Source organism: Leptodactylus fuscus, chromosome 1, assembly GCF_031893055.1.
Source record: "Leptodactylus fuscus isolate aLepFus1 chromosome 1, aLepFus1.hap2, whole genome shotgun sequence".
Classification (NCBI taxonomy): domain Eukaryota; kingdom Metazoa; phylum Chordata; class Amphibia; order Anura; family Leptodactylidae; genus Leptodactylus; species Leptodactylus fuscus.
Window position 1 is genome coordinate 288,009,229 of NC_134265.1, and position 24,935 is coordinate 288,034,163.

The 24,935-nt window shown below is 42.9% G+C and overlaps 1 protein-coding gene across 1 annotated transcript in view; it reads right to left on the bottom strand.

Annotated features, from left to right (window-relative positions):
- Positions 1-9,165: 9,165 nt before the first annotated feature.
- PDGFC (platelet derived growth factor C) overlaps positions 9,166-24,935 on the bottom strand; it is a 184,461-nt gene continuing 168,691 nt past the window's right edge. The window contains exons 4-6 of the mRNA XM_075257758.1: positions 19,214-19,421; positions 11,780-11,997; positions 9,166-10,391 (exon numbers count right to left, since the gene is read on the bottom strand). Of these exons, the coding sequence (XP_075113859.1) occupies positions 10,275-10,391; positions 11,780-11,997; positions 19,214-19,421 (543 nt within the window). The 3' untranslated portion in view covers positions 9,166-10,274. The remainder of the gene's footprint in view (positions 10,392-11,779; positions 11,998-19,213; positions 19,422-24,935) is intronic.

Consider the following 24,935-nt stretch of genomic DNA (forward strand, 5'->3'; position numbering starts at 1 on the left):
CTCCATAACATTTGTTATTTTGCTTGTTATGGATTCAGATTTATAGGAGCCGGTATGTTCCGTGCACATGCGTGTTCTGGGTCTCGGCTGCTTCTACACCGCCTTTATGAATCGCTGAGAGTCCATCGACACACATGCACACGTGACCCCAAATTGGGTTTTTAATAGAGATGAGCGAACAGTGTTCTATCGAACTCATGTTCGATCGGATATTAGGCTGTTCGGCATGTTCGAATCGAATCGAACACCGCGTGGTAAAGTGCGCCATTACTCGATTCCCCTCCCACCTTCCCTGGCGCCTTTTTTGCTCCAATAACAGCGCAGGGTAGGTGGGACAGGAACTACGACACCGGTGACGTTGAGAAAAGTAGGCAAAACCCATTGGCTGCCGAAAACATGTGACCTCTAATTTAAAAGAACAGCGCCGCCCAGGTTCGCGTCATTCTGAGCTTGCAATTCACCGAGGACGGAGGTTTCCGTCCAGCTAGCTAGGGCTTAGATTCTGGGTAGGCAGGGACAGGCTAGGATAGGAAGGAGAAGACAACCACAACAGCTCTTGTAAGAGCTAAATTCCAGGGAGAAGCTTGTCAGTGTAACGTGGCACTGACGGGCTCAATCGCCGCAACCCAGCTTTCCCAGGATCCTGAATGGAATACACTGTCAGTGTATTCCCGTATACCCGATATATACCCCGATACCCGTTCCAACGGTGTGCCCCCCCACCTTCACCCCAGAAATACCCTGCAAGTCCCCTAGCAATAGAATTGGGGCTATATACACCCACAATTTTTACTACTGGTATACAGTGCCATTGTCTGACTGGGAATTCAAAGAATATATTGGGGTTATAAATACCCTCATTTCTTGCTACTGCCATATAGTGCCAGTTTCTGACTGGTAATTCAAAGAATATATTGGGGTTACGTGCACCCACAATTTTTACTACTGGTATACAGTGCCATTGTCTGACTGGGAATTCAAAGAATATATTGGGAATACAAATACCCTCATTTCTTGCTACTGCCATATAGTGCCAGTTTCTGACTGGTAATTCAAAGAATATATTGGGGTTACGTGCACCCACAATTTTTACTACTGGTATACAGTGCCATTGTCTGACTGGGAATTCAAAGAATATATTGGGAATACAAATACCCTCATTTCTTGCTACTGCCATATAGTGCCAGTGTCTGACTGGGAATTCAAAGAATATATTGGGGTTACGTGCACCCACAATTTTTACTACTGGTATACAGTGCCATTGTCTGACTGGGAATTCAAAGAATATATTGGGAATACAAATACCCTCATTTCTTGCTACTGCCATATAGTGCCAGTTTCTGACTGGTAATTCAAAGAATATATTGGGGTTACGTGCACCCACAATTTTTACTACTGGTATACAGTGCCATTGTCTGACTGGGAATTCAAAGAATATATTGGGAATACAAATACCCTCATTTCTTGCTACTGCCATATAGTGCCAGTTTCTGACTGGTAATTCAAAGAATATATTGGGGTTACGTGCACCCACAATTTTTACTACTGGTATACAGTGCCATTGTCTGACTGGGAATTCAAAGAATATATTGGGGTTATAAATACCCTCATTTCTTGCTACTGCCATATAGTGCCAGTGTCTGACTGGGAATTCAAAGAATATATTGGGGTTACGTGCACCCACAATTTTTACTACTGGTATACAGTGCCATTGTCTGACTGGGAATTCAAAGAATATATTGGGGTTATAAATACCCTCATTTCTTGCTACTGCCATATAGTGCCAGTTTCTGACTGGTAATTCAAAGAATATATTGGGGTTACGTGCACCCACAATTTTTACTACTGGTATACAGTGCCATTGTCTGACTGGGAATTCAAAGAATATATTGGGAATACAAATACCCTCATTTCTTGCTACTGCCATATAGTGCCAGTTTCTGACTGGTAATTCAAAGAATATATTGGGGTTACGTGCACCCACAATTTTTACTACTGGTATACAGTGCCATTGTCTGACTGGGAATTCAAAGAATATATTGGGAATACAAATACCCTCATTTCTTGCTACTGCCATATAGTGCCAGTGTCTGACTGGGAATTCAAAGAATATATTGGGGTTACGTGCACCCACAATTTTTACTACTGGTATACAGTGCCATTGTCTGACTGGGAATTCAAAGAATATATTGGGAATACAAATACCCTCATTTCTTGCTACTGCCATATAGTGCCAGTGTCTGACTGGTAATTCAAAGAATATATTGGGGTTACGTGCACCCACAATTTTTACTACTGGTATACAGTGCCATTGTCTGACTGGGAATTCAAAGAATATATTGGGGTTATAAATACCCTCATTTCTTGCTACTGCCATATAGTGCCAGTTTCTGACTGGTAATTCAAAGAATATATTGTGGTTACGTGCACCCACAATTTTTACTACTGGTATACAGTGCCATTGTCTGACTGGGAATTCAAAGAATATATTGGGAATACAAATACCCTCATTTCTTGCTACTGCCATATAGTGCCAGTGTCTGACTGGGAATTCAAAGAATATATTGGGGTTACGTGCACCCACAATTTTTACTACTGGTATACAGTGCCATTGTCTGACTGGGAATTCAAAGAATATATTGGGAATACAAATACCCTCATTTCTTGCTACTGCCATATAGTGCCAGTTTCTGACTGGTAATTCAAAGAATATATTGGGGTTACGTGCACCCACAATTTTTACTACTGGTATACAGTGCCAATTTCTAACTAGGAATTCAAAATGCGCAAGGCTCCTGGAAAGGGACGTGGACGAGGCCGTGGGCGAGGTCGGGGGAATGGTTCTGGGGAGCAAGGTAGCAGTGAAGCCACAGGGCGTCCCGTGCCTACTCCTGTGGGGCAGCAAGCATTGCGCCACTCCACAGTGCCAGGGTTGCTTGCCACATTAACTAAACTGCAGGGTACAAACCTTAGTAGGCCCGAGAACCAGGAACAGGTCTTGCAATGGCTGTCAGAGAACGCTTACAGCACATTGTCCAGCAGCCAGTCAGACTCTGCCTCCTCTCCTCCTATTACCCAACAGTCTTGTCTTCCTTCCTCCCAAAATTCCGAAGCTTTACAGAACAATAACCCAAACTGTCCCTGTTCCCCAGAGCTGTTCTCCGCTCCTTTCATTGTCCCTCAACCTGCCTCTCCACGTCACGATTCCACGAACCTAACAGAGGAGCATCTGTGTCCAGATGCTCAAACACTAGAGTCTCCTCCATCTCCGTTCGATTTGGTGGTGGATGACCAGCAACCCACCCTCATCGACGATGATGTGACGCAGTTGCCGTCAGGGCATCCAGTTGACCGGCGCATTGTGCGGGAGGAGGAGATGAGACAGGAGTTGGAAGAGGAAGTGGTGGATGATGAGGACACTGACCCGACCTGGACAGGGGGGATGTCAAGCGGGGAAAGTAGTGTGGATGTTGAGGCAGGTGCAGCACCAAAAAGGGTAGCTAGAGGCAGAGGTCAGCAGCTTAGGCGAAGCCAGGCCACACCCGGAATCTCCCAAGATGTTCCAGTTCGTACCCAGCCCCGAAAAACTCCCACCTCGAGGGCACGTTTCTCGAAGGTGTGGAGTTTTTTCAAGGAATGCGCCGAGGACAGATATAGTGTTGTCTGCACAATTTGCCTCTCGAAATTGATTAGGGGCTCTGAGAAGAGCAACCTGTCCACCACTTCAATGCGCCGTCATTTGGAATCCAAGCACTGGAATCAGTGGCAGGCAGCAACGGCAGGACAAAGGCCGCCTGCCGTTCACGCCACTGCCACTGCCTCTGCCACTGCCACTGCTGACTGTGCTGGCGATGCACTCCAGAGGACGAGCCAGGACACCACTTCATCTGCCTCCGCCACTTTGTTGACTTCTACCTCATCCTCCCCTGGTCCTGTCTTATCTCCTTCTCCTGCACCATCAAAGGCACCATCAGGCGTTTCTTTACAACAACCCACCATCTCTCAGACATTGGAGCGGCGGCAGAAATACACTGCTAACCACCCACACGCGCAAGCCTTGAACGCCAACATCGCTAAACTGCTGGCCCAGGAGATGTTGGCGTTCCGGCTTGTTGAAACTCCCGCCTTCCTGGACCTGATGGCAACTGCGGTACCTCGCTATGCCGTCCCTAGCCGTCACTACTTCTCCCGGTGTGCCGTCCCCGCCTTGCACCAGCACGTGTCACTCAACATCAGGCGGGCCCTTAGTTCCGCGCTTTGCACAAAGGTCCACTTGACCACCGACGCGTGGACAAGTGCATGCGGACAGGGACGCTACATTTCACTGACGGCACACTGGGTGAATGTAGTTGAGGCTGGGACTGCTTCCCAAACTGGCCCGGTGTACCTCGTCTCCCCGCCTAACATTCCTGGCAGGGACACGAGAAGAACACCCCCCTCCTCCTCCTCCTCTACCGCCTCCTCCTCCGCCACCGCCTCCTCCTCCGCCACCGCCTCCTCCTCCGCTGTTAGATTGACCCCAGCTACGAGTTGGAAACGTTGCAGCACTGGCGTTGGTAGACGTCAGCAGGCTGTGCTGAAGCTGATCAGCTTGGGGGACAGACAGCACACTGCCTCCGAGGTGAGGGATGCCCTCCTCGATGAGACGGCAATATGGTTTGAGCCGCTGCACCTGGGCCCAGGCATGGTCGTTTGTGATAACGGCCGGAACCTGGTAGCAGCTCTGGAGCTTGCCGGACTCCAACATGTTCCATGCCTGGCCCACGTCTTCAACCTAGTGGTGCAACGTTTCCTAAAGAGCTACCCCAATGTTCCAGAGCTACTGGTGAAAGTGCGGCGCATGTGCGCCCACTTTCGCAAGTCGACAGTAGCCGCTGCTAGCTTAAAATCTCTCCAGCAACGCCTGCATGTGCCACAACACCGGCTTTTGTGCGACGTCCCCACACGCTGGAACTCAACGTTTCAGATGTTGAATAGAGTGGTTGAGCAGCAGAGACCTTTGATGGAATACCAGCTACAAAACCCTAGGGTGCCACAAAGTCAGCTGCCTCAGTTTCACATCCATGAGTGGCCATGGATGAGAGACCTTTGTGACATCCTACGGGTCTTTGAGGAGTCCACAAGGAGGGTGAGCTCTGAGGATGCGATGGTGAGCCTTACAATCCCGCTCTTGTGTGTTCTGAGAGAATCCCTGATTGACATCAGGGATAACTCAGATCACACAGAGGAGTTAGGGATAGCATCCGATCCATCACAGCTGGAGAGTAGGTCCACACATCTGTCCGCTTCACTGCGTTTAATGGAGGAGGAGGAGGAGGAAGAAGAGTTGTCCGATGATGTGATGGTGATACAGGAGGCTTCCGGGCAACTTCGAATCGTCCCATTGTTGCAGCGCGGATGGGTAGACATGGAGGATGAGGAGGAAATGGAGATTGAACTTTCCGGTGGGGCCAGAGGAGTCATGCCAACTAACACTGTGGCAGACATGGCTGAGTTCATGTTGGGGTGCTTTACAACCGACAAGCGTATTGTCAAAATCATGGAGGACAACCAGTACTGGATCTTTGCTATCCTTGACCCCCGGTATAAAAACAACATCTCGTCTTTTATTCCGGTAGAGGGGAGGGCCAATCGCATCAATGCTTGCCACAGGCAATTGGTGCAGAATATGATGGAGATGTTTCCAGCATGTGACGTTGGCGGCAGGGAGGGCAGTTCCTCCAGTAGGCAACCAAGTTCTCACCGGTCCACACAAACGAGGGGCACACTGTCTAAGGTCTGGCACACCTTGATGGCACCCCCTCGCCAAAGTGCCGCCACGGAGGGTCCTAGTGTCACCAGGCGTGAGAAGTATAGGCGCATGTTGCGGGAATACCTTTCCGACCACAGCCCTGTCCTCTCCGACCCCTCTGCGCCCTACACGTATTGGGTGTCGAAGTTGGACCTGTGGCTTGAACTTGCCCTATATGCCTTGGAGGTGCTGTCCTGTCCTGCCGCCAGCGTCCTATCTGAGAGGGTGTTCAGTGCAGCCGATGGCATCATCACTGACAAGCGCACCCGTCTGTCAGCTGAGAGTGCCGACCGGCTCACTTTGATAAAAATGAACCACCACTGGGTAGAGCCGTCATTTTTGTGCCCACCTGTGTAAAGCACCCCAACATGAAACTCCATGTCTGTACTCAACCTCTCCAATTCCTCCGCATCCTCATACTCATCCACCATAAGCGTTGCACAATTCTGCTAATACTAGGCTCCCTCCACCCTGATTTCCCCCAACTCTGCTGGTTAGAGGCTCCCTCCACCCTGATTTCCACCAACTCTGCTGGTTAGAGGCTCCCTCCACCATGAATTTGCCCAAACTGGGCTGTTTAGAGGCTCCCTCCACCATGAATTGGTCCAAACTGGGGTTTTTAGAGGCTCCCTCCACCATGAATTGGTCCAAACTGGGCTGTTTAGCGGCTCCCTCCACCATTAATTGGTCCAAACTGGGCTGGTTAGAGGCTCCCTCCACCATGAATTTGCCCAAACTGGGCTGTTTAGAGGCTCCCTCCACCATGAATTTGCCCAAACTGGGCTGGTTAGAGGCTCCCTCCACCATGAATTTGCCCAAACTGGGCTGGTTAGAGGCTCCCTCCACCATGAATTGGTCCAAACTGGGGTTTTTAGAGGCTCCCTCCACCATGAATTGGTCCAAACTTGGCTGTTTAGAGGCTCCCTCCACCATTAATTGGTCCAAACTGGGCTGGTTAGAGGCTCCCTCCACCATGAATTGGTCCAAACTGGGTTTTTTAGAGGCTCCCTCCACCATGAATTGGTCCAAACTGGGGTTTTTAGAGGCTCCCTCCACCATGAATTGGTCCAAACTGGGCTGTTTAGCGGCTCCCTCCACCATTAATTGGTCCAAACTGGGCTGGTTAGAGGCTCCCTCCACCATGAATTTGCCCAAACTGGGCTGTTTAGAGGCTCCCTCCACCATGAATTTGCCCAAACTGGGCTGGTTAGAGGCTCCCTCCACCATGAATTGGTCCAAACTGGGGTTTTTAGAGGCTCCCTCCACCATGAATTGGTCCAAACTTGGCTGTTTAGAGGCTCCCTCCACCATTAATTGGTCCAAACTGGGCTGGTTAGAGGCTCCCTCCACCATGAATTGGTCCAAACTGGGTTTTTTAGAGGCTCCCTCCACCATGAATTGGTCCAAACTGGGTTTTTTAGAGGCTCCCTCCACCATGAATTGGTCCAAACTGGGCTGTTTAGAGGCTCCCTCCACCATGAATTTGCCCAAACTGGGCTGGTTAGAGGCTCCCTCCACCATGAATTGGTCCAAACTGGGCTGGTTAGAGGCTCCCTCCACCATGAATTTGCCCAAACTGGGCTGTTTAGAGGCTCCCTCCACCATGAATTGGTCCAAACTGGGTTTTTTAGAGGCTCCCTCCACCATGACTTGGTCCAAACTGGGCTGTTTAGAGGCTCCCTCCACCATGAATTTGCCCAAACTGGGCTGGTTAGAGGCTCCCTCCACCATGAATTGGTCCAAACTGGGCTGGTTAGAGGCTCCCTCCACCATGAATTTGCCCAAACTGGGCTGTTTAGAGGCTCCCTCCACCATGAATTTGCCCAAACTGGGCTGTTTAGAGGCTCCCTCCACCATGAATTTGCCCAAACTGGGCTGGTTAGAGGCTCCCTCCACCATGAATTGGTCCAAACTGGGTTTTTTAGAGGCTCCCTCCACCATGAATTTGCCCAAACTGGGCTGGTTAGAGGCTCCCTCCACCATGAATTGGTCCAAACTGGGTTTTTTAGAGGCTCCCTCCACCATGAATTTGCCCAAACTGGGCTGGTTAGAGGCTCCCTCCACCATGAATTGGTCCAAACTGGGTTTTTTAGAGGCTCCCTCCACCATGAATTTGCCCACACTGGGCTGGTTAGAGGCTCCCTCCACCATGAATTGGTCCAAACTGGGGTTTTTAGAGGCTCCCTCCACCATGAATTTGCCCAAACTGGGGTGTTTAGAGGCTCCCTCCACCATGAATTTGCCCAAACTCTGCTGGTTAGAGGCTCAATCCACCCTGATTTTCAAAACAAATGTTGGTGCCAACCTCAACTTACTACAAGGGCCAAATTCACTGCTGGTGACAAGCTCTCCTCACTGCAAGTGCCAAATACACATGTTTCAAGGTGTTTTCCTACTGTCAGAGAGGTGGTATTGAGTGTGTAAAGTGTGTAGTTGTTAGGCTGTGATGTTGGGGTAATAGAGGGTCTTTGGTGTGTTAGATGCCCCCAGACATGCTTCCCCTGCTGTCCCAGTGTCATTCCAGAGGTGTTGGCATCATTTCCTGGGGTGTCATAGTGGACTTGGTGACCCTCCAGACACGGATTTGGGTTTCCCCCTTAACGAGTATCTGTTCCCCATAGACTATAATGGGGTTCGAAACCCATTCGAACACACGAACATTGAGCGGCTGTTCGAATCGAATTTCGAACCTCGAACATTTTAGTGTTCGCTCATCTCTAGTTTTTAACATGTAGTCTATGCGGTTTACTATTTTTAACTACATCCGGTATATGGAACGCATGTGCGCTCCAAGAGTAGTTCCGGCATATGAGACACATATGCGTCCCAAGCGATGGGCTATGACGCATAATTATACTTTAGGGCGGGCTTTTTATGAATACATGCGCAGGTAGATATGCCTGGATGCTGGAGAGATTTTCAATATACTGCATAAATGTTTGTAGTTTTTTATTGTATTGCTGACATAATGTTAGTCTTATTCTGTTTCTTAACTATTTATTGGTTGTCATTTGTCCATTGAATGTGTTTTTTGCTACAATTGTAAAATGATGAGGTCACTATAGGGGCGCATGTTCTATGCTCTCAGTATCTATGTCCTTTGTACACCTGAAGAAGAAACCAGCTTCCGGTTTCGAAACGCGTTGTGTGTGAGGCTTTAATAAACGAATGCAACAAGAACTACGGTTGGTAAGCGCGGATCCTTTTATCCATTTGATACTTCTGTAGTAGTTGGTTGGATAGGTCCTTTTCTGTATAGTACAATATTATTGTAACACATGTTTAGAATCACTTCCATTTCTCTCAGAATTTTCCAAAAAAATCATAAAATTTGTTACATATCTGCAATAAATCATAAGAAAATGTGAGGCAAATTTTTATTCTGTTTATTAAGGAGAAAGTTTTAATATGTGCATTGTTATAGGCAAATAATGGTGATTGCATGTTTTTGCTTGGTAGATAATGGATTCATAATAACCAGCTCGGAGACATGTTGAAGTTTGAGTCTGCATCATATTATATTTTTGAAAGAAACTACATTGATAGCAGATATTAAAGACTGTTCAGTAGCAGCTCAGTACCAATATGTTCATTCCATCTGCCATTTACTTTAATGTAAAGCCCAGATACTTCACTTTGTAGCACCATATACAAATACCCAACTCCTGCACCTTGACCATAATTCAACTGGGCTTAATAAAACAAGAGAAAATAATAATGAATTACACAAAAAAAAGTCTAAGCTGTAAAAGAGCACATTAAATATCTATGTAAAAAGGGATAAAATTAACACAATTAGAAAAGCAAATCGATATACCTGAAAAGAATATAAAATGTACAAAAGTAACACAATGAAAAGTACAATACAACAAAAACGTTTAGCTGGATCGAGGCGTCTGTCTACGTCGGTTGTGATTAATAAATGCATTGGTCCAAGCACATTGTAGGAAGACATGAAAGGTCAACTGAAAATGACTCGGTGAGGTTTTAGCGAGAAAAACCTCACTTTCTTAGTCACACTTACAAAACTGGGTGTAACTGCTCCCACCACACGAAAAAATGCTTATAGCATGCAAATAGTCTTCTCTGGGATTTCAAAGCTGACATCAGGAACTGAATATATTTCCACCATGATGTTATGCAGTGCTGTGGTCAGTCTTACAGCAGATCTCCACAAAATCTGTCCAGTAGACATTTTTATGTAAGATTATGTCTTGTCCTAATGTAGGGCTTCATCTGTGTACAGTAATATTAAAGGGCAGCCACACTGACTAATACCCTCTCAATGATGTGGCGTCTGGACCAACCAAACGTTAATGGAAGGTTTTATCCAACGTCTCCTCTCATCATGACATACTTGTACATCTGCAAGACTGGCAGCCGTAAATAGACTTCCATGTTTACAGTGTAAGAGTAAGCTATTTCCCCGGAGAAACAGCAATATCTTGTATGTGCTTTAAATATGATTCATTTACTTGTCCATTTATCCTTCAGTGTTCCCCTTGCATTGGCAAGCGCACTCCTCGTGGTGTTCCAAAGCCACATCTGTCAATGACTTTTGCAGAATTTTTAAACCAGTCCTTTGCTTAACTTGTAGAACCTATATAAAAGATACAAAAGAGACTGGTTAACAACAGTCTTATACAGATTTATCATTACTTATACAGATGTGTCCTTAGAGTGTGAGCTATCTGAAAATGAGGGTTGTGAGATGTCTAGCTTTGATAAAAAAAAAAAAATTGTGTTGTGACAAAAAAAAGATCTTTTCACGCCAGGTATACAAGATACCAAACATGAAGGGCATATCTGGCTCTAAAGAAAACAGTGAATCCATGTTTCATAAGGCTTTCTTCACATCTGCGTTTGTAATCCGTTCAGGGGAGTCCGCAAGGGGACCCTCCTCGGACAGACTACCGAATGCATTTGCAAGCACTGTGCAGTAAAAGCATACGGATCCCCATAGACTATAATGGGGTCCGTGTGCTTGCCGTGAGATCTTTGCATGGAACATGTGGACAGGAAAGTACTTCACAACCTACTTTCCTGTCCACATGGGGTCTGTGTGCTTTCACTGCACAACGCTTACAAATGTGTTCTGAACGGATTACCAAACACAGATGTGAACCAAGGGTAAAACCTTTAGACTAAGGCCCCACGTTGCGGAAATGCAGCTATTTTTGCTGCATTTTTTGAGCCAAAGCCAGGAGTGGAGTGAGCTGCAGGTAGAAGTATAAGAACTTACTATATATTTCCCATTCCTCTTGTAGCAATTCTTGGACTTGGCTACAAAATCTGCAACAAATAAATCGGCGTTTCCGCAACGTGGGGCCTCAGCCTAAGGCTCTATGGGATATCCCACAGCTAAAAAGCGCTGCGGGAAAAAACGTGGTGGCAACACATTTCGGTTTTTCCTGCATCGCTTTAGACAGAAAGTTTGCAGAGTTTTCCTCTACGGACTTTTTTTTCTTTAAATACAGGGCTCACAATGTACATTTTTCCCTATCAGTATGTCTTTGGAGTACGGGAGGAAATCCACACAAACACGTGGAGAACATACAAACTCCTTGCAGATGCTATTCCTGGTCTTCTGCGGATTTTCTGTTACAATTATACCTATGGGGAAACCGCCGGCGTTTATGTAGGTATAATTGACATGCTGCAATTTCCAAAACCGGAGTGGTTTTGGAAATCGCAGCATGACCGCACCATGGTTTTTATCGCAAAGTGGGCTTGGAGTTTGCTAGAATCCTATCCACTTTTCCCTGACAGTAAAATGCCGCGATTTTTCCTATGGCGTTTCTACCGCAGGCAAATAGCAGTGTTTACGTCCTGTGAGGCCCTGGCCTTAGAGATTAAACCCACCATTCTATAGCTTATATATGCATATAGATATATACTACTGTATATTGAAAATGTAACAAATTGTGAAAATTCATTGCAAAAATAGTGAAAGATTTCATCTCTAAGAAAGACAAAATAAATGTGTACCTCGTGATATTTCTTGATGACCTTAGTAGGGGTGCACTGGCATTCACCGCAACTGAGGCTGCAGCAAGCACAGTTTCCTCCACATCGCTTAACCAGGAGGCAACTTGGCCAAAATATAGCGTCTGTCCTTTTTAATTCCTCCCGTAAAGACACAGAGAAGTTACGTGGCGTGCAACTGTACAACCTCACTTCATCTCTCATAATACTCAGGTCAAGTACTGGGGAGATACAAAAAGAACAATACAGTTATTGCAAGTCAAGTTCTGTTTGCTCATTGAAATCTCATAGAAGTGAAAATTCCATCTCAATCACATTTAGGCTGCATTCACACAGAGTAACGTTGGCGTTTTTTGTGCTTATTTTGGCACATAGCGCCGCGTTAACGCCGCGTATACGCCGCGTTTGCGCCGTTTAACGCGACCGCAAAATAGCGCAGCATATACGCGGCATTAACGTGGCGCTATGTGCCAAAATAAGCGCAAAAAACGCCAACGTTACTCTGTGTGAATGCAGCCTTAGTATAGATTTACACATAGCTTTAGTTATTCAGTTCTCTTGTGAATAAAAAAAATATATGACATGTGGAATAAGATCATTTCAATGTGCGCATTTCTATTTTCTAGATTTCCTAAAATTGTTTGTATTTACAAAAATAAACCACAAAACAGCAATTACTGCTACTAATACCACTAAGCTAATATTGCTAATTTTTCAATGGCAAAACAATAAACGGATCACCCCAAAAAGGAAACTTAGGCCCGGTTCACATTTGTGCAGGAGTTTCCATTCCAGGAGTCTGCTTGGGGACCGCCTGTACGGAAACCTAATCTGCATAAAAAAGCGGTTACCTTAGGAAATCTGCAGACCCCAAGGACTATAATGGGGGCTGTGTGGTGTCCGCACGATAAATGAGGAGAGAAAAGTCCTGCTTGCAGGATTTTTCTCTCTGCATTTTTTAATGTGGAGAGGGGAAAGCAATGGCCCGAATGCAGATGTGAACCAGACCTTATAAAGCTTTAGGTTTTATATCTCGTCCATGCCTGATAAACCTATGGTGCTATTACATGAGCATCATCAGCCACAGCTAACAGTCAAGACTTAAGGCTACGTTCAAATTTGTGTCAGAGTCTCTGTAGAAGACAGTCACTGTGTCCCCCAAAAATCAGTTTGAGAACAAACTGGCACCCAACAGAATCCATTATAGTCAATCGGGTCTGTCAGACTCCATATGTAACCGCTATTTTAATAGTCCGCCTGTCCATCGTTCTAGTTCTCCAATGGTCCAGAACCACAGACAGGCGACACTAGCTTTCATGTTGTTGTGGACTGCACCTGTTATTGCTATTGTTACTGGTTGCAAGTCCTGGTGCAGTCTCACAATTAGCAGTTTAATATCATTCAATTGGCTTATGCAAACATTCGCATTCCACATGGTATGATGATTTTTTTTACAGACAGCATACAGACTCATTTATAACAATGTATTCATGAATATGTCTGTTTTATCATTGACCGTGGGTCCATTAAAAACAAAACCAATCACCTGTCCATTTTTGTCTCAGACATGGAAGCACCACATCATTGCAAGTCTATAACTTGTCTTCCACGTGTAATTCATTTTCACAGACCCAAAGATATCGACAATCATAGAAATACTTTGAAACAAAAGGATGTTCCATTTTTAAGAGATGTAAAAATGGATCAACCAAGATTACACATGAACAAGGATCGTGGGTGCTATCCGGAATTAATAGGAACATAACACATTTACTAAAAGCGTCTCATTCACACTTCAGTGAGATTTGTTCATGTGCTGTCAGTGTTTTCTACAGACAGCACACAGAGCCATTGATTTCTATATTACTAATCAGATGCCATCCATATAATGTCTTTTTCATACACCATTGCTAGGAGGTGTTCTGAAAATTGCATGTGTGCAGTTATGTGACTCTTTTCAGTGTGTTAGGGCTAGTTCACACGGGGACATGGACGCTGATTTTGACAGCGGATTTCGCGGCCAAATCAGCGTCCATACAATGTATCCCTATGTGAACTGCTCGCTTTTTTCTTTCTGCTAGCTCGCTAGCAGAAAAAGAAGCGACATGACCTATCTTTCGGGCGGAAGCCGCTCGCGATGAGCCGCGGCTTCCGCCCAGCCGCAGCGCCCTCCATGTCGGCTCATTCATTTGAGCCGACAGCGGAGGTGAAAGCCGTGACCGCGATGGTCGCGGCGGGAGCAGTTCACATAGTGTGGACATTGTATGGACGCTGATTTGGCCGCAAAATCTGCTGTCAAAATCAGCGTCCATGTCCCCGTGTGAACTAGCCCTTAGGCTCTATTCATATGATTGAGATGTAAATCAGAAATGAAAAATTTCTCATAGGGTGCATTCACACAGAGTAAAATGGAGTGTACAGTCCTATGAAAAAGTGTGGCCAATGCCGGCATCGGGAATCTTGTTAAAGTTGAGAGTCGCATGGATTCCACTCAGTATCAGCAGATTCTTGAGAATAATGTTCAAGAATCAGTGACGAAGTTGAAGTTACGCCGGGGATGGATATTTCAGCAAGACAATGATCCAAAACACCGCTCCAAATCCTCAGGCATTCATGCAGAGGAACAATTACAATGTTCTGGAATGGCCATCCCAGTCCCCAGACCTGAATATCATTGAACATCTGTGGGATGATTTGAAGCGGGCTGTCCATGCTCGGCGACCATCTAACTTAACTGAACTTGAATTGTTTGTCCAAAATACCTTCATCCAGGATCCAGGAACTGATTAAAAGCTACAGGAAGCGACTAGAGGCCGTTATCTTTGCAAAAGGAGGATCTACTAAATATTAATGTCACTTTTCTGTTGAGGTGCCCATACTTTTGCACCGATCAAATTTTGGTTTAATGCATATTGCACATTTTCTGTTAGTACAATAAACCTCATTTCAATCCTGAAATATTACTGTGTCCATCAGTTATTAGATATAGCAAACTGAAATGGCTGTTATAAACACCAAAATATTTAGAACAAAAAATGATTAAGATTAATAGGGGTGCCCAAACTTTTTCATAGGACTGTATTTTGGAGTGTAATTTTACATGTGTAAAAAAATTTACGCACGTATTTTGGAGCGTTTTTTTACACGTGGCGTTTACGGAGCATTTTTTGGAGCATTTACGCGTGTAGAAAAACACGCTTCCGTAAATGCTACAAAAACCGCTCCGTAAACGCCACATTTTTTACACGTGTAAAATTACACTCCAAAATACACTCCATTTTACTACGTGTGAATGCACCCTTTAAAACAGACTGCCAAAAAAAAATGGTTATGTGAATATCCGGTTGAAGTCAATCGATTCTAATGAAGCTGCATTTTATACTGTTCTGTGAATAGAGCCTTAGGACACAATCATGCAACCAGGTTTTAGCCATCAGTATATGTGCTGGCCCGATTTACGAGTCTTCATGGAACCCCTAACCGTATAGTTATCTACGCTGCTAGGAGTCCCTTTCTCCACACAAGATACTGTCCTGTATGATTATAGTAGTCCCTCTCCTGGTATAAGGTGCAGGTCAGTATATCTGGCCAACACATGGGCCGAGATTCATGGTTGAATCTCAGTAGTGTGAATGTGACCTTAGGCTTAGACTTTATTCACCCCACCATGATGCAAATTGGAAGGTGAAAATCAATAGGCTTAGGCTTACCACTTAGGCTTGCCCCTTAGCTACCACTAAGGCTCCATGCCCCCAAACATGCTTTGTCAGTGTGCCATCTACGTTTTTCTGCTGGTGCACTGACCCATTATTTTTTGTGGCCCCATAAACACTCTCATGTATTACCGCAGGTTCGTGTATGGAGCCATGAGCCCAGGAAAAACTCATTACATGTCCTATTGTTTGTCTGTTTTACAGCCCAAACTCACAGAAGGAAATCAATGGGTCTGAAGAAGCACTGGTGACGTACAGATATCACCCCTCTTCCATCCATGATATGTACACATATGTATATGTGCAGTATATTGTAGTCTAAGACCATATTCGCATGACAGTCAGCTGTGTTAATAACAATGCCAGTGAATAAGCCTATTTACATATCAGCTTTTTTTGATAAAACATTTTTCATGGCAGTCAAAAAACTTACATGCTCTATATTTGTCCCTCAACATGGACACAGACCCATGTGACTAGAGCCATAGATATTCATAAGTTTTATAACGGCCATGTGAATAAGACCTAATACAGTAATGCCTGTATGCCTCAGCATGGCAACCACACATGGATGTACTGTATAATGTAACTATATAATACCATAATCCAAAAATCCTAACCTCTGTTCCAAAAATCTTAACCTCACTATTATTTCTATTACATGAACAATATGCGAATGTGCAAGTCTCACTTCACTTCTAATCTTTTATATATACTGTGACTACATTGAATCTGTATCTAGAACAAGTTGGGAGAAAGCAGATGTGGTTTTCTGTATAAATTCTAATAACAACCATAAAATCCACAGGAATTGCCAAGTCTTTTGTAGATTCCTAGCTAGGAATAACCAGCTGCAAAACAAAATGGCTAAAGATGTAGCTGAGCTCAATTTGGTTATTTCTTGTTTCTTTTGTTCACTGTGACATGGTCTCTTTTCTCTCACATATTTGGTATTTTGTTTCCCTTTTTAAAAAACAAATCAGGAATACAAACATTTGTAAAAGCAATGTATTTAATAAACTTATTATTTTTTACACTTAGCAGATGAAATAGCATACCTGAGCTGGGAACACCCAAGTAAATTTCACAGTAATTTCAACTAAATTCCACAATTTTGTAACATAGTGAAGTTGTGCACATAGCGAACAACTGGCATTTTTGGTATTAAATGACAGGGAGAAGGGGGCAAATAACACTTTGATGATGTATGTCCTCAAACCTTGGATCAATAGCTGACATGGTGTCTCATAGCACAATATAAGGCAATAACAAGGGGATGTATATGTTTAGACTCTGAGGCTGAGCACTAGCAGCTTCTTGCCTGCTTTGCTTTAAACATGCTGAGACTTGTTCTTGTGTACGTCCACTCATCTGTTTTCTAGAAATCAGTAATATAAATGCTTTACCCTGTGCTTTCTTCTATTCTCTTACAGTACTAACATATTCAGAAATATCCCAGCTACTCGGGCCCATTCTGCTAACGTTTCAAACATTCTCACCTTTCAGTAAAGATACATGGTTCCCCCAAGACATTCACATAGTCAGACTTCAACAATACGTCAGTGACAGTGATGTATTGGCTGCAGAGACGTGAAGCCATGCTTTGGCGCTGATATTTACTTACTATTTGTTTGTGAAAACAGATAACAGAATATTCTAGACATCCTCCAGGGCTGATAGAATTTGATATTTCAAACAATAAAGATTGAATTTCATTTAACATTTTAAAGGTAAATTCACACATTCTACATGGGACATTTTTATGGTGTGTCTAAGGAGTATTGATTTTTGTGCACAACTGGAACAATACATAGTAAGAGATGTAGCTCCACTTCTAGATCAGGCCTGTCTGGGTAGTAGAATTTTTTCTCTTATATTATTTAAATGGGTTCTTTATTTTATTTCATTCATGTTAATATGTGATGTATATATCCTTAAACAGTCAGCCTAAAAATACATCAGACGTCATATAGTGGCTGATGCTGGATGTTAAATGTGGCATATATTCAAACTTTTCGGTTTAAAGAGGACCTTTTAAAAGCTGTCTTCTTTTTCATTATGTGCCCCAGGGCTGGAGATATCTTTGTTGTTATAACGGCAACGATCTCTGTCCACAGTCAGAAGTTCCTGACAGTCCAGCTGGGCTGTGAGGAACGCCCTTCCTAACAGTACTTGTCCATAGCTCAGTACTAGTCTATGGTTCTTCAAAGCTTAGCGTCATGGCTGGGCGGTAACAAATGCCCCCTCTGACAGTACAGGGCTATGGATGAGAATTGTCATGAGGGACGTTCCTCACAGCCCAGCTAGACTGTCAGGAACACCCTTTTGACAGTGGGCTGAGATTGTTGCTGTTATAACGGCATTGATATCTCCAGCTCCGGGGGAACATAACAGGAAAGCTGACAGAGCGCTGAATTCAGTACACTGTCGGCTTTCTAGTGGTATATAAAACCACATGTACCCAAGGACATAAAAGGAACTCTTTAAACCAGAAAGTTTGATTATACGCCAAATTTAATATCCAGCATCAGCCACTGTCTGATGTATTCTTAGGCTGACTGTTTAGAGGTACACTAACAATTAGTAAATCTGGGCCAATCTGTGTCTCCAACCTTAGAAGAGAGAACAGCACCAAGGTTGTGACAATTGTGGGTAGACCAAGCAGTTCTGCCATGTCTGGGTCACCTGGATATTGCCATGATCACCTTAGCAAACAGAGGCAGTGATATGAGCACTTCATTATTATTTACATAGAGCTCATTAAAACTATCTTTATCAATCCCTGCCCCAATTCCCTACAGTAATGAAATATTAAATTTGCATATGTGGTGGGAATTTGATTTCCCCATGGTTTGTTCAGATGAAGCAGAAGAATTTCCATGGCAGAAATTTTAGAAAGGTGTAATCTTTTCCATAGACTAGACTTTGAAAAACTCTCTTGGCCTGTAGCTTGTACATCAGCATGATAAATAGAGGCCATTAATGTGATAAGAACAGATTGGATCTAAAAGCAGAAATTCTAAGAAATGAATCAACCAGGAATGAGTTCACTCTTAGGGGGAAAATGTGAGAATCATCTGAACTTTACCTGCATATAGAACAGTAACAAAAGTTATGGACAATGTGCTCCACCATCTCCATTAATGGAAACACAAATGTGACCATTTCTGATGGTTCAGGATATATTGTATATGGAAATACCATCTCACTGACCATGTGACTTGATAATAGTAACCAAGTGCCTTTAATACTGTATAGACCGTGTAGTGACCAGAACCTACTGTATAACTCCTATGGTACATTTTACTAAAGGCACAGGATTAAGAAAGATGACATCATGGACATAAAGATTACATTTTTCCTTAAATGATATTAATAAATAGTTATTCAAAAGTTTGTATAAGAAAGACTAAAGTTTATGTATGGAAGACAAGCTGGTATGGCCATAGGTTAATATTCCAGAACTCTTGTAATCCTATACATAGACAGGAATAGAGAGCAATAAATCATGGCGGGAGCTGGGTGACTACCATATACAGTTCCTCTAGGATTTCATAGACAACAATAAAATAATGTAATCATTCAGTGGAAGTGACAGCTTATGAGTCCGGTGTTAAATATATCTTGTAGAAATAAAAACTAACAAATTGGCTTGGACGTTAATGAAAAGTTTATTTAGAAAGTGTCTTACGTTTTGACATGCAGTACAACATGCTATACATACCTCTGGATTTTCTGCCGTGGATATAGGATTTCCCAAGTGTTTGCCATGATGGTCTGTACAATTCTTCTAAGTCCAACTGCCATCTATCCGGTTCAAGGTATCGCATTACTTCTTCCACAGTCCCAAATCGAGAAACAGTCTCACTTAGTAAATCTAAAGGCAGTGCTGATGGGGGAAGCACTGAGGGGATGACTAGTTCTGCCTGTTGCTGTGAATAGAAAATGAAAATGAGAAAAATTCAGGTACTGCAGAATTACTCAAGAATATTTTTTGTGAAGAGAATTTATAATTAAAATAGGAAAAAAATCATTAGTCAACTCCTTTAGGTTATGTATGTATTACACCTAAGTCTTACTGTATGCCACTTATCGAAGTTCTGTTCATGTAGAAACTCTAGTAACACTCTAGTAATACTATCTAAGTCTAGGTTCACACCCCAAACCCACTACCAAATGCATTGGAAAGTGGTGAGAAGTGAAAGCACATGGACCCCATAGACTATAATGGGTCCATGTGCTTTCACTGTCTCCGCACGAATGAAGCGGACAGGAAAGTAGATTGTGAAGTACTTTCATGTTCGCATGTTCCACAATGACACTGCACAGGAAGCATATGGACCCAATTATAGTCTACATGGCCCGTGTGCTTTCACTGCACACCGCTTTCAATTGCGGTCAAGGGGGGGCGGGGGGTAGGAGGGGGTATCCCGACATGGACTCCCCAAATGGACTACTAAAAACAAATGTGAACCAGGCCTTAGACCGTGCCAGAATTATAGAAGCGGTTGATACTGGATAATATTTTTAGGCGCCGCCCCCTGAGAGGCTGGCTGCCTGATGCAGTGCTCCAAGCTGGGAGCAAACTTTTCTTTCCTTTTTCACTCTTTTTCTCTCTAGCTTCAAGAATCCGGTAACCAAGCAATCTAGCACTATGAATTTAGCAACTATAAATCGAATGGAAGACCCTGTGGAGTTTTTTGTTCCTTTTGTTTCCATTGTAAAGCATGGACTCAAGACCTGGTTCAGCTGGTTTCCACATGTGCCTGTTACCATCCCCCCAGCTAGGACAGCATGGCTCAACATGCGGCATGGAAGAGAAACCTACATGGAAATGCGGACTTCTTCGTTCAAGGAGATGATTTCTGGCGTCAATTGCTGATGTGTGAAGATGCTACAGCTGACTGGTATTTCTTTCTATTACTGTGGACACGTGGGACACTGTTACAGCCTGGGAACCATCACCCACCTACCCCAGGAGTTATGGAAGCTTGGCAAGAGAGCAGCACCCTGTATACCTGGATGGCCTCTGACTTCCTTGGGGCAGTAGAACACTGTGGTAAGAAGAAAGGAGGAGGAGGAGGGCTTGTGATGAAGGACATTTGGGGCATTTTTTGTGGTTAATGGACAATAGTGCTGATGCAAGATACCGAACTATCAGCTGTGAGCAGGAGATCTCATCACCTACCAAAGGAACTACCACATGTTATCATGATAGCTGACTATGTCCCCCACCTCTGCAAAATTTCTGCTTGTTATATCCACATGCTGTGACCCCCCTCCTTGTGTCCTACAACCAAGTCGGCTGTATTATTATTATTATTATTATAATTATTATTATTAACATCAATCTGCACAGAGAACTAAATGATCCTGCAGTGTGTCTGTGTTTCTTTCTTTTTTTTAGTTGCTATGATTCCTAGGATTTCTCTATCTGCCATGAGCTTCTATGTGTTTCTCTCTTGCTATATACTACTGTACCATCTATGAAACTGTATCACTGAAATTTCCCCATTGTGGGACTATTAAAGGAATATCTTATCTTATCTTATCTTATTGAGCCTGGCATTTTGTTTGCCGGTCTTAGCCCACAGCTGGCAATAACTGCGCCTGATTGAATTATTATTAATAATTTAGGAGCTCTCCCACTGAGGTAATGCTACATATATGGACAGGTCATTGTTTCTGCCCATTGGAAAGGCCAGGGGTAGCAGTGCTGAGATCAAATGGGTGAACTACATTCAATTGTTATAATATCACAATTCCTGACTTTAGCCAAATTTTTCATTAACTTGGGAATCCTCTTTAATTTGTTGCCCAAACTTAAACCCCTATTAGAGGACCAGAAGAGTTTTTATTGGGTATATAATATATGCATACTCTAACTTGCATTTATTAATACATCTGCCAGGTAGTGTGCATATTATTGTGCTTTCTCCTATGAAGTGGGAAAAAATCCTGAGCACTAAATAATTCTAGATAAACTAAAATTGGAATTATCACTCGCACTTGCTTCACCAGCATTATTTCTAGACGCCAGAAATGTTAATATTTCTGCAAATGTCACTCCATAAGTTAAAAGCATACAACATACCTACTGCTCTAAATAATATGGAACTTCTTGGATGACTTCTATCAATAACTAATGGTAGAAAACTTGAAATTATTTGTATACACTCAAAAATGTGATTTTGCATTTCATTTCCTCCAGTCATCCCCAAGAAATATAACAACATAATTCTCATAGAAAACTACTTAGCTTTTTTTCATTTATTGAACATTTTGTGCTACTGAATATTACTTTAACATTTGGCAGGACTGAAATTTGTGAGGCAAATGCAAGCTGAAGTGTCCAAGAAGAATAAAGTATATTGGCAGTTTCATCATACAGCCATGCCTTGAATAGCAAGGAGATTTTATAGAATCTGCTATAAAGCTAATGGCAGCTACTATATGATTCTTGTATGTCAAAGAGAAGGGGTGGGGGTGGCGAGCTGAAGTATCCAAGACATTATTATCAAATTCACTTTCTCTCCGTTCTTTAAACCATTCTCATTTATAAAGTAAATGACATTTCCAGGAACCAGCTCAATAAATGTCTCAATGTGAAAATGTGTAAAAAATGCTAAGCAGTTCAGTGTGATTTTGTTTCAGTGTGCATATAAAGGATCTAGTGTTTATCCCATCACATTGGTGTCGCAAGCAGAAATGTAGCGGCATTAAATATGGTGGATTTACAAGAAAATATTACAATAATTCAGTATGAACATTATATATATATATATATATATATATATATATATATATATATATATATACATACTTTATTTTTTTCTCTCTAGTCCTCACCATTCCTGAGCAATAAAGGCCAGGAAACTGGAGCAGTACCTATTGAAGGATGTGAAGGAAGCAGTGAATCACGATATAAAACTGAACTGGATAAATGTCTACAAATATTGTATATCCTGATTGGAGGTATATTTGCTCTTATAGAGTGTTATATGTTGTACCTTAACTAGTTTCTGTTTTTTCCTTGATGAATTCTGCCACATTAAGGCTGAAGCCCCATGCTGTGGAAATGCAGCTTCCCATGCTGTGGAAATGCAGCTTTTTTTGTTGCAGATGTTGCTTTTTTTAGCCAAAGTCAGGAGTGGATTGAGCAGATGTCAGAAGTATAAGAACTTCCTATACATTTCCCATTCCTTTTGTAGCCACTCCTAGGTCTGGCTCGAAAAAAAATAGAAAAATCTGCAACAAAAGAAGCTGTGTTTCAGCAATGTGGAGCCCCAATCTAAAGGGGTTTTCCAGGACTATAATACTGATGACCGATCCTAAGCATAGACCACCAAAATTAGCTCAAAAGTGGGGGAACCCTGACAATCAGCAGCCTAAAGAGTTTGTGGTGCTTGGATGACCTCCACATCTTCTCAGGCCAGGGTCACAAGGCTATGCTGCAGGTCAATTCCATTCATGTGAATGGATTTGAGCTGTAACACCAAGCACAACCAGACTATATAATGTACAGCTCTGTGCTTGATTATAGTGAAGAGACCACAGCACATATCCAAATGCTGAAACCCCTTCAATTTTCTGACAAATTGGGGTTCCATGTGTCAGACCCCCACCAATCTGATATTGATGACATATCCTAGGACATGCCTGCCCCTTCACCTTTCCATGATCCTTTTAATAATTGCCCACATCCTTGGCTGCTATCACTGTAGGAGTTGTGGAGAGAGTTAGCATGCCAGGTTCTTAACACCCATTATACCAATGGATTCAACTATTGTGGTCTGATCAATCTCTTTCCATGCATGAGAAGGGAACAGATTGATTCTAGAGCAGCTACTCTAACTGGTAAGTGAACTCATGCAAAATGAAGCTATATTACCTCTGCTTGACCACAATACTAAACATACTGCACTGTGGTATTGATATGTGTGAGTATTAGTAGTGTATATGACATAATATTTTCATATAATAATCACGTGGACATTCCATAATCATTCATTGCTGTATGAATCTACCTGGTTATCTTATCATTGCCTACACATATTATAGGTATGATGTCAAGTATAGACATTTTAGATGTGCTCAGACATGTATATTGAATTTAATTTGTTGTCACCACGTTATGGACTAAGAGATACACTTAAAAGAACCACACTGTATATATGTTTCTCCACAAAGAATTCAGGAAAGCGGGAGGCTTTTTTGTCGGTAGCGTAGTGTTTAGGCATGTAAACGCTTTACCACATCATCCTATATTATGTGCAGCAAAGGTAGCTCATAGCTGAGGTCAGAAAGCCAGACAGCAAAACGATTCTGACTTGAGACTAGAACATTAGAGGAGGCGCCATCTTTGCTGCTTGACTTCTTGACTGTAACACTATAGCAAGTTATAATGACCTGCCAGGACTGGTGGCAAGGACAAAGCCATAGAAAAAAACACAAACCAGATGTAGTAGATATAAACCATAGCTCTTAAAGTATTAATACACATAAAAGTCACATGTATGCTATAGATCTGTAACGGAAATCGTATTGAGACTTCTAGAAGTACAGTTATTCCAAGCCTACTGTTTAGTGTGGCTCAGCACATGGCTCAGGCATGCCTGGCACATTAACCATGACTAGTACTTTCATATAGAACCACGTCTTATATTTACAGCCACTCCTAAGTTGGCAATAACGTGATATGTTTTATCTTAATAATGGCATGGTGAAATAAAGACTTGGCTAGGGACACATAAGTTTACCATCCCTAGTAATAATGCATGAAGGTGGAGTAGCTTAACAAACTGTACAAAAATGTAAATGTCATAAATTATCATTTTCGCTGAGCATGTTGTTATTTAAGGATGAGTCTGTCTATGCAATTTCTAACATGAACGCCATGTACCAGTCTGGACTTCAATATATACATTTGTACTAAGACTTCTTAAATACCAAATATAATGTATAGTGTCTGATCACATGAAATATCCACTACGTTGTTTTGAGGCCTTCAAGAGATAATGTGGATCCACTGGGTCAGACTCATTTGGTGTAGTGTTAAACCAGGGAGCTAAGGTTAAGGAATTGTGTTGTCTTCACCCTTAACACCCACAAGGAGTAATGGACTTTTCCTATAAGCAAATTATAACCCAAGAGTAGGTTTTATTAGCAATGACTAGGGTTGAGCCGTTCTTGAAATTTCAGGATCGTTTTTAAAATCCGATTTCCGATCATTTTCCATTCGAACCCAATCCCGATCCCAATGCAAGTCAATGGGATTTTTTTTAATAATCGAAGATCGGATTTTAAAAACGATCCTATTCACTACACAGCATGTAGTCCAAAAATTGTTTAAATTTTTTGACTTCACGCTGTGTAGTGATTTTAAAAAAAGCCCCCCTGGTGTCCGCGTAACTGCACAGATCCGCTGCCGCTCCCAGTTCTTCTGG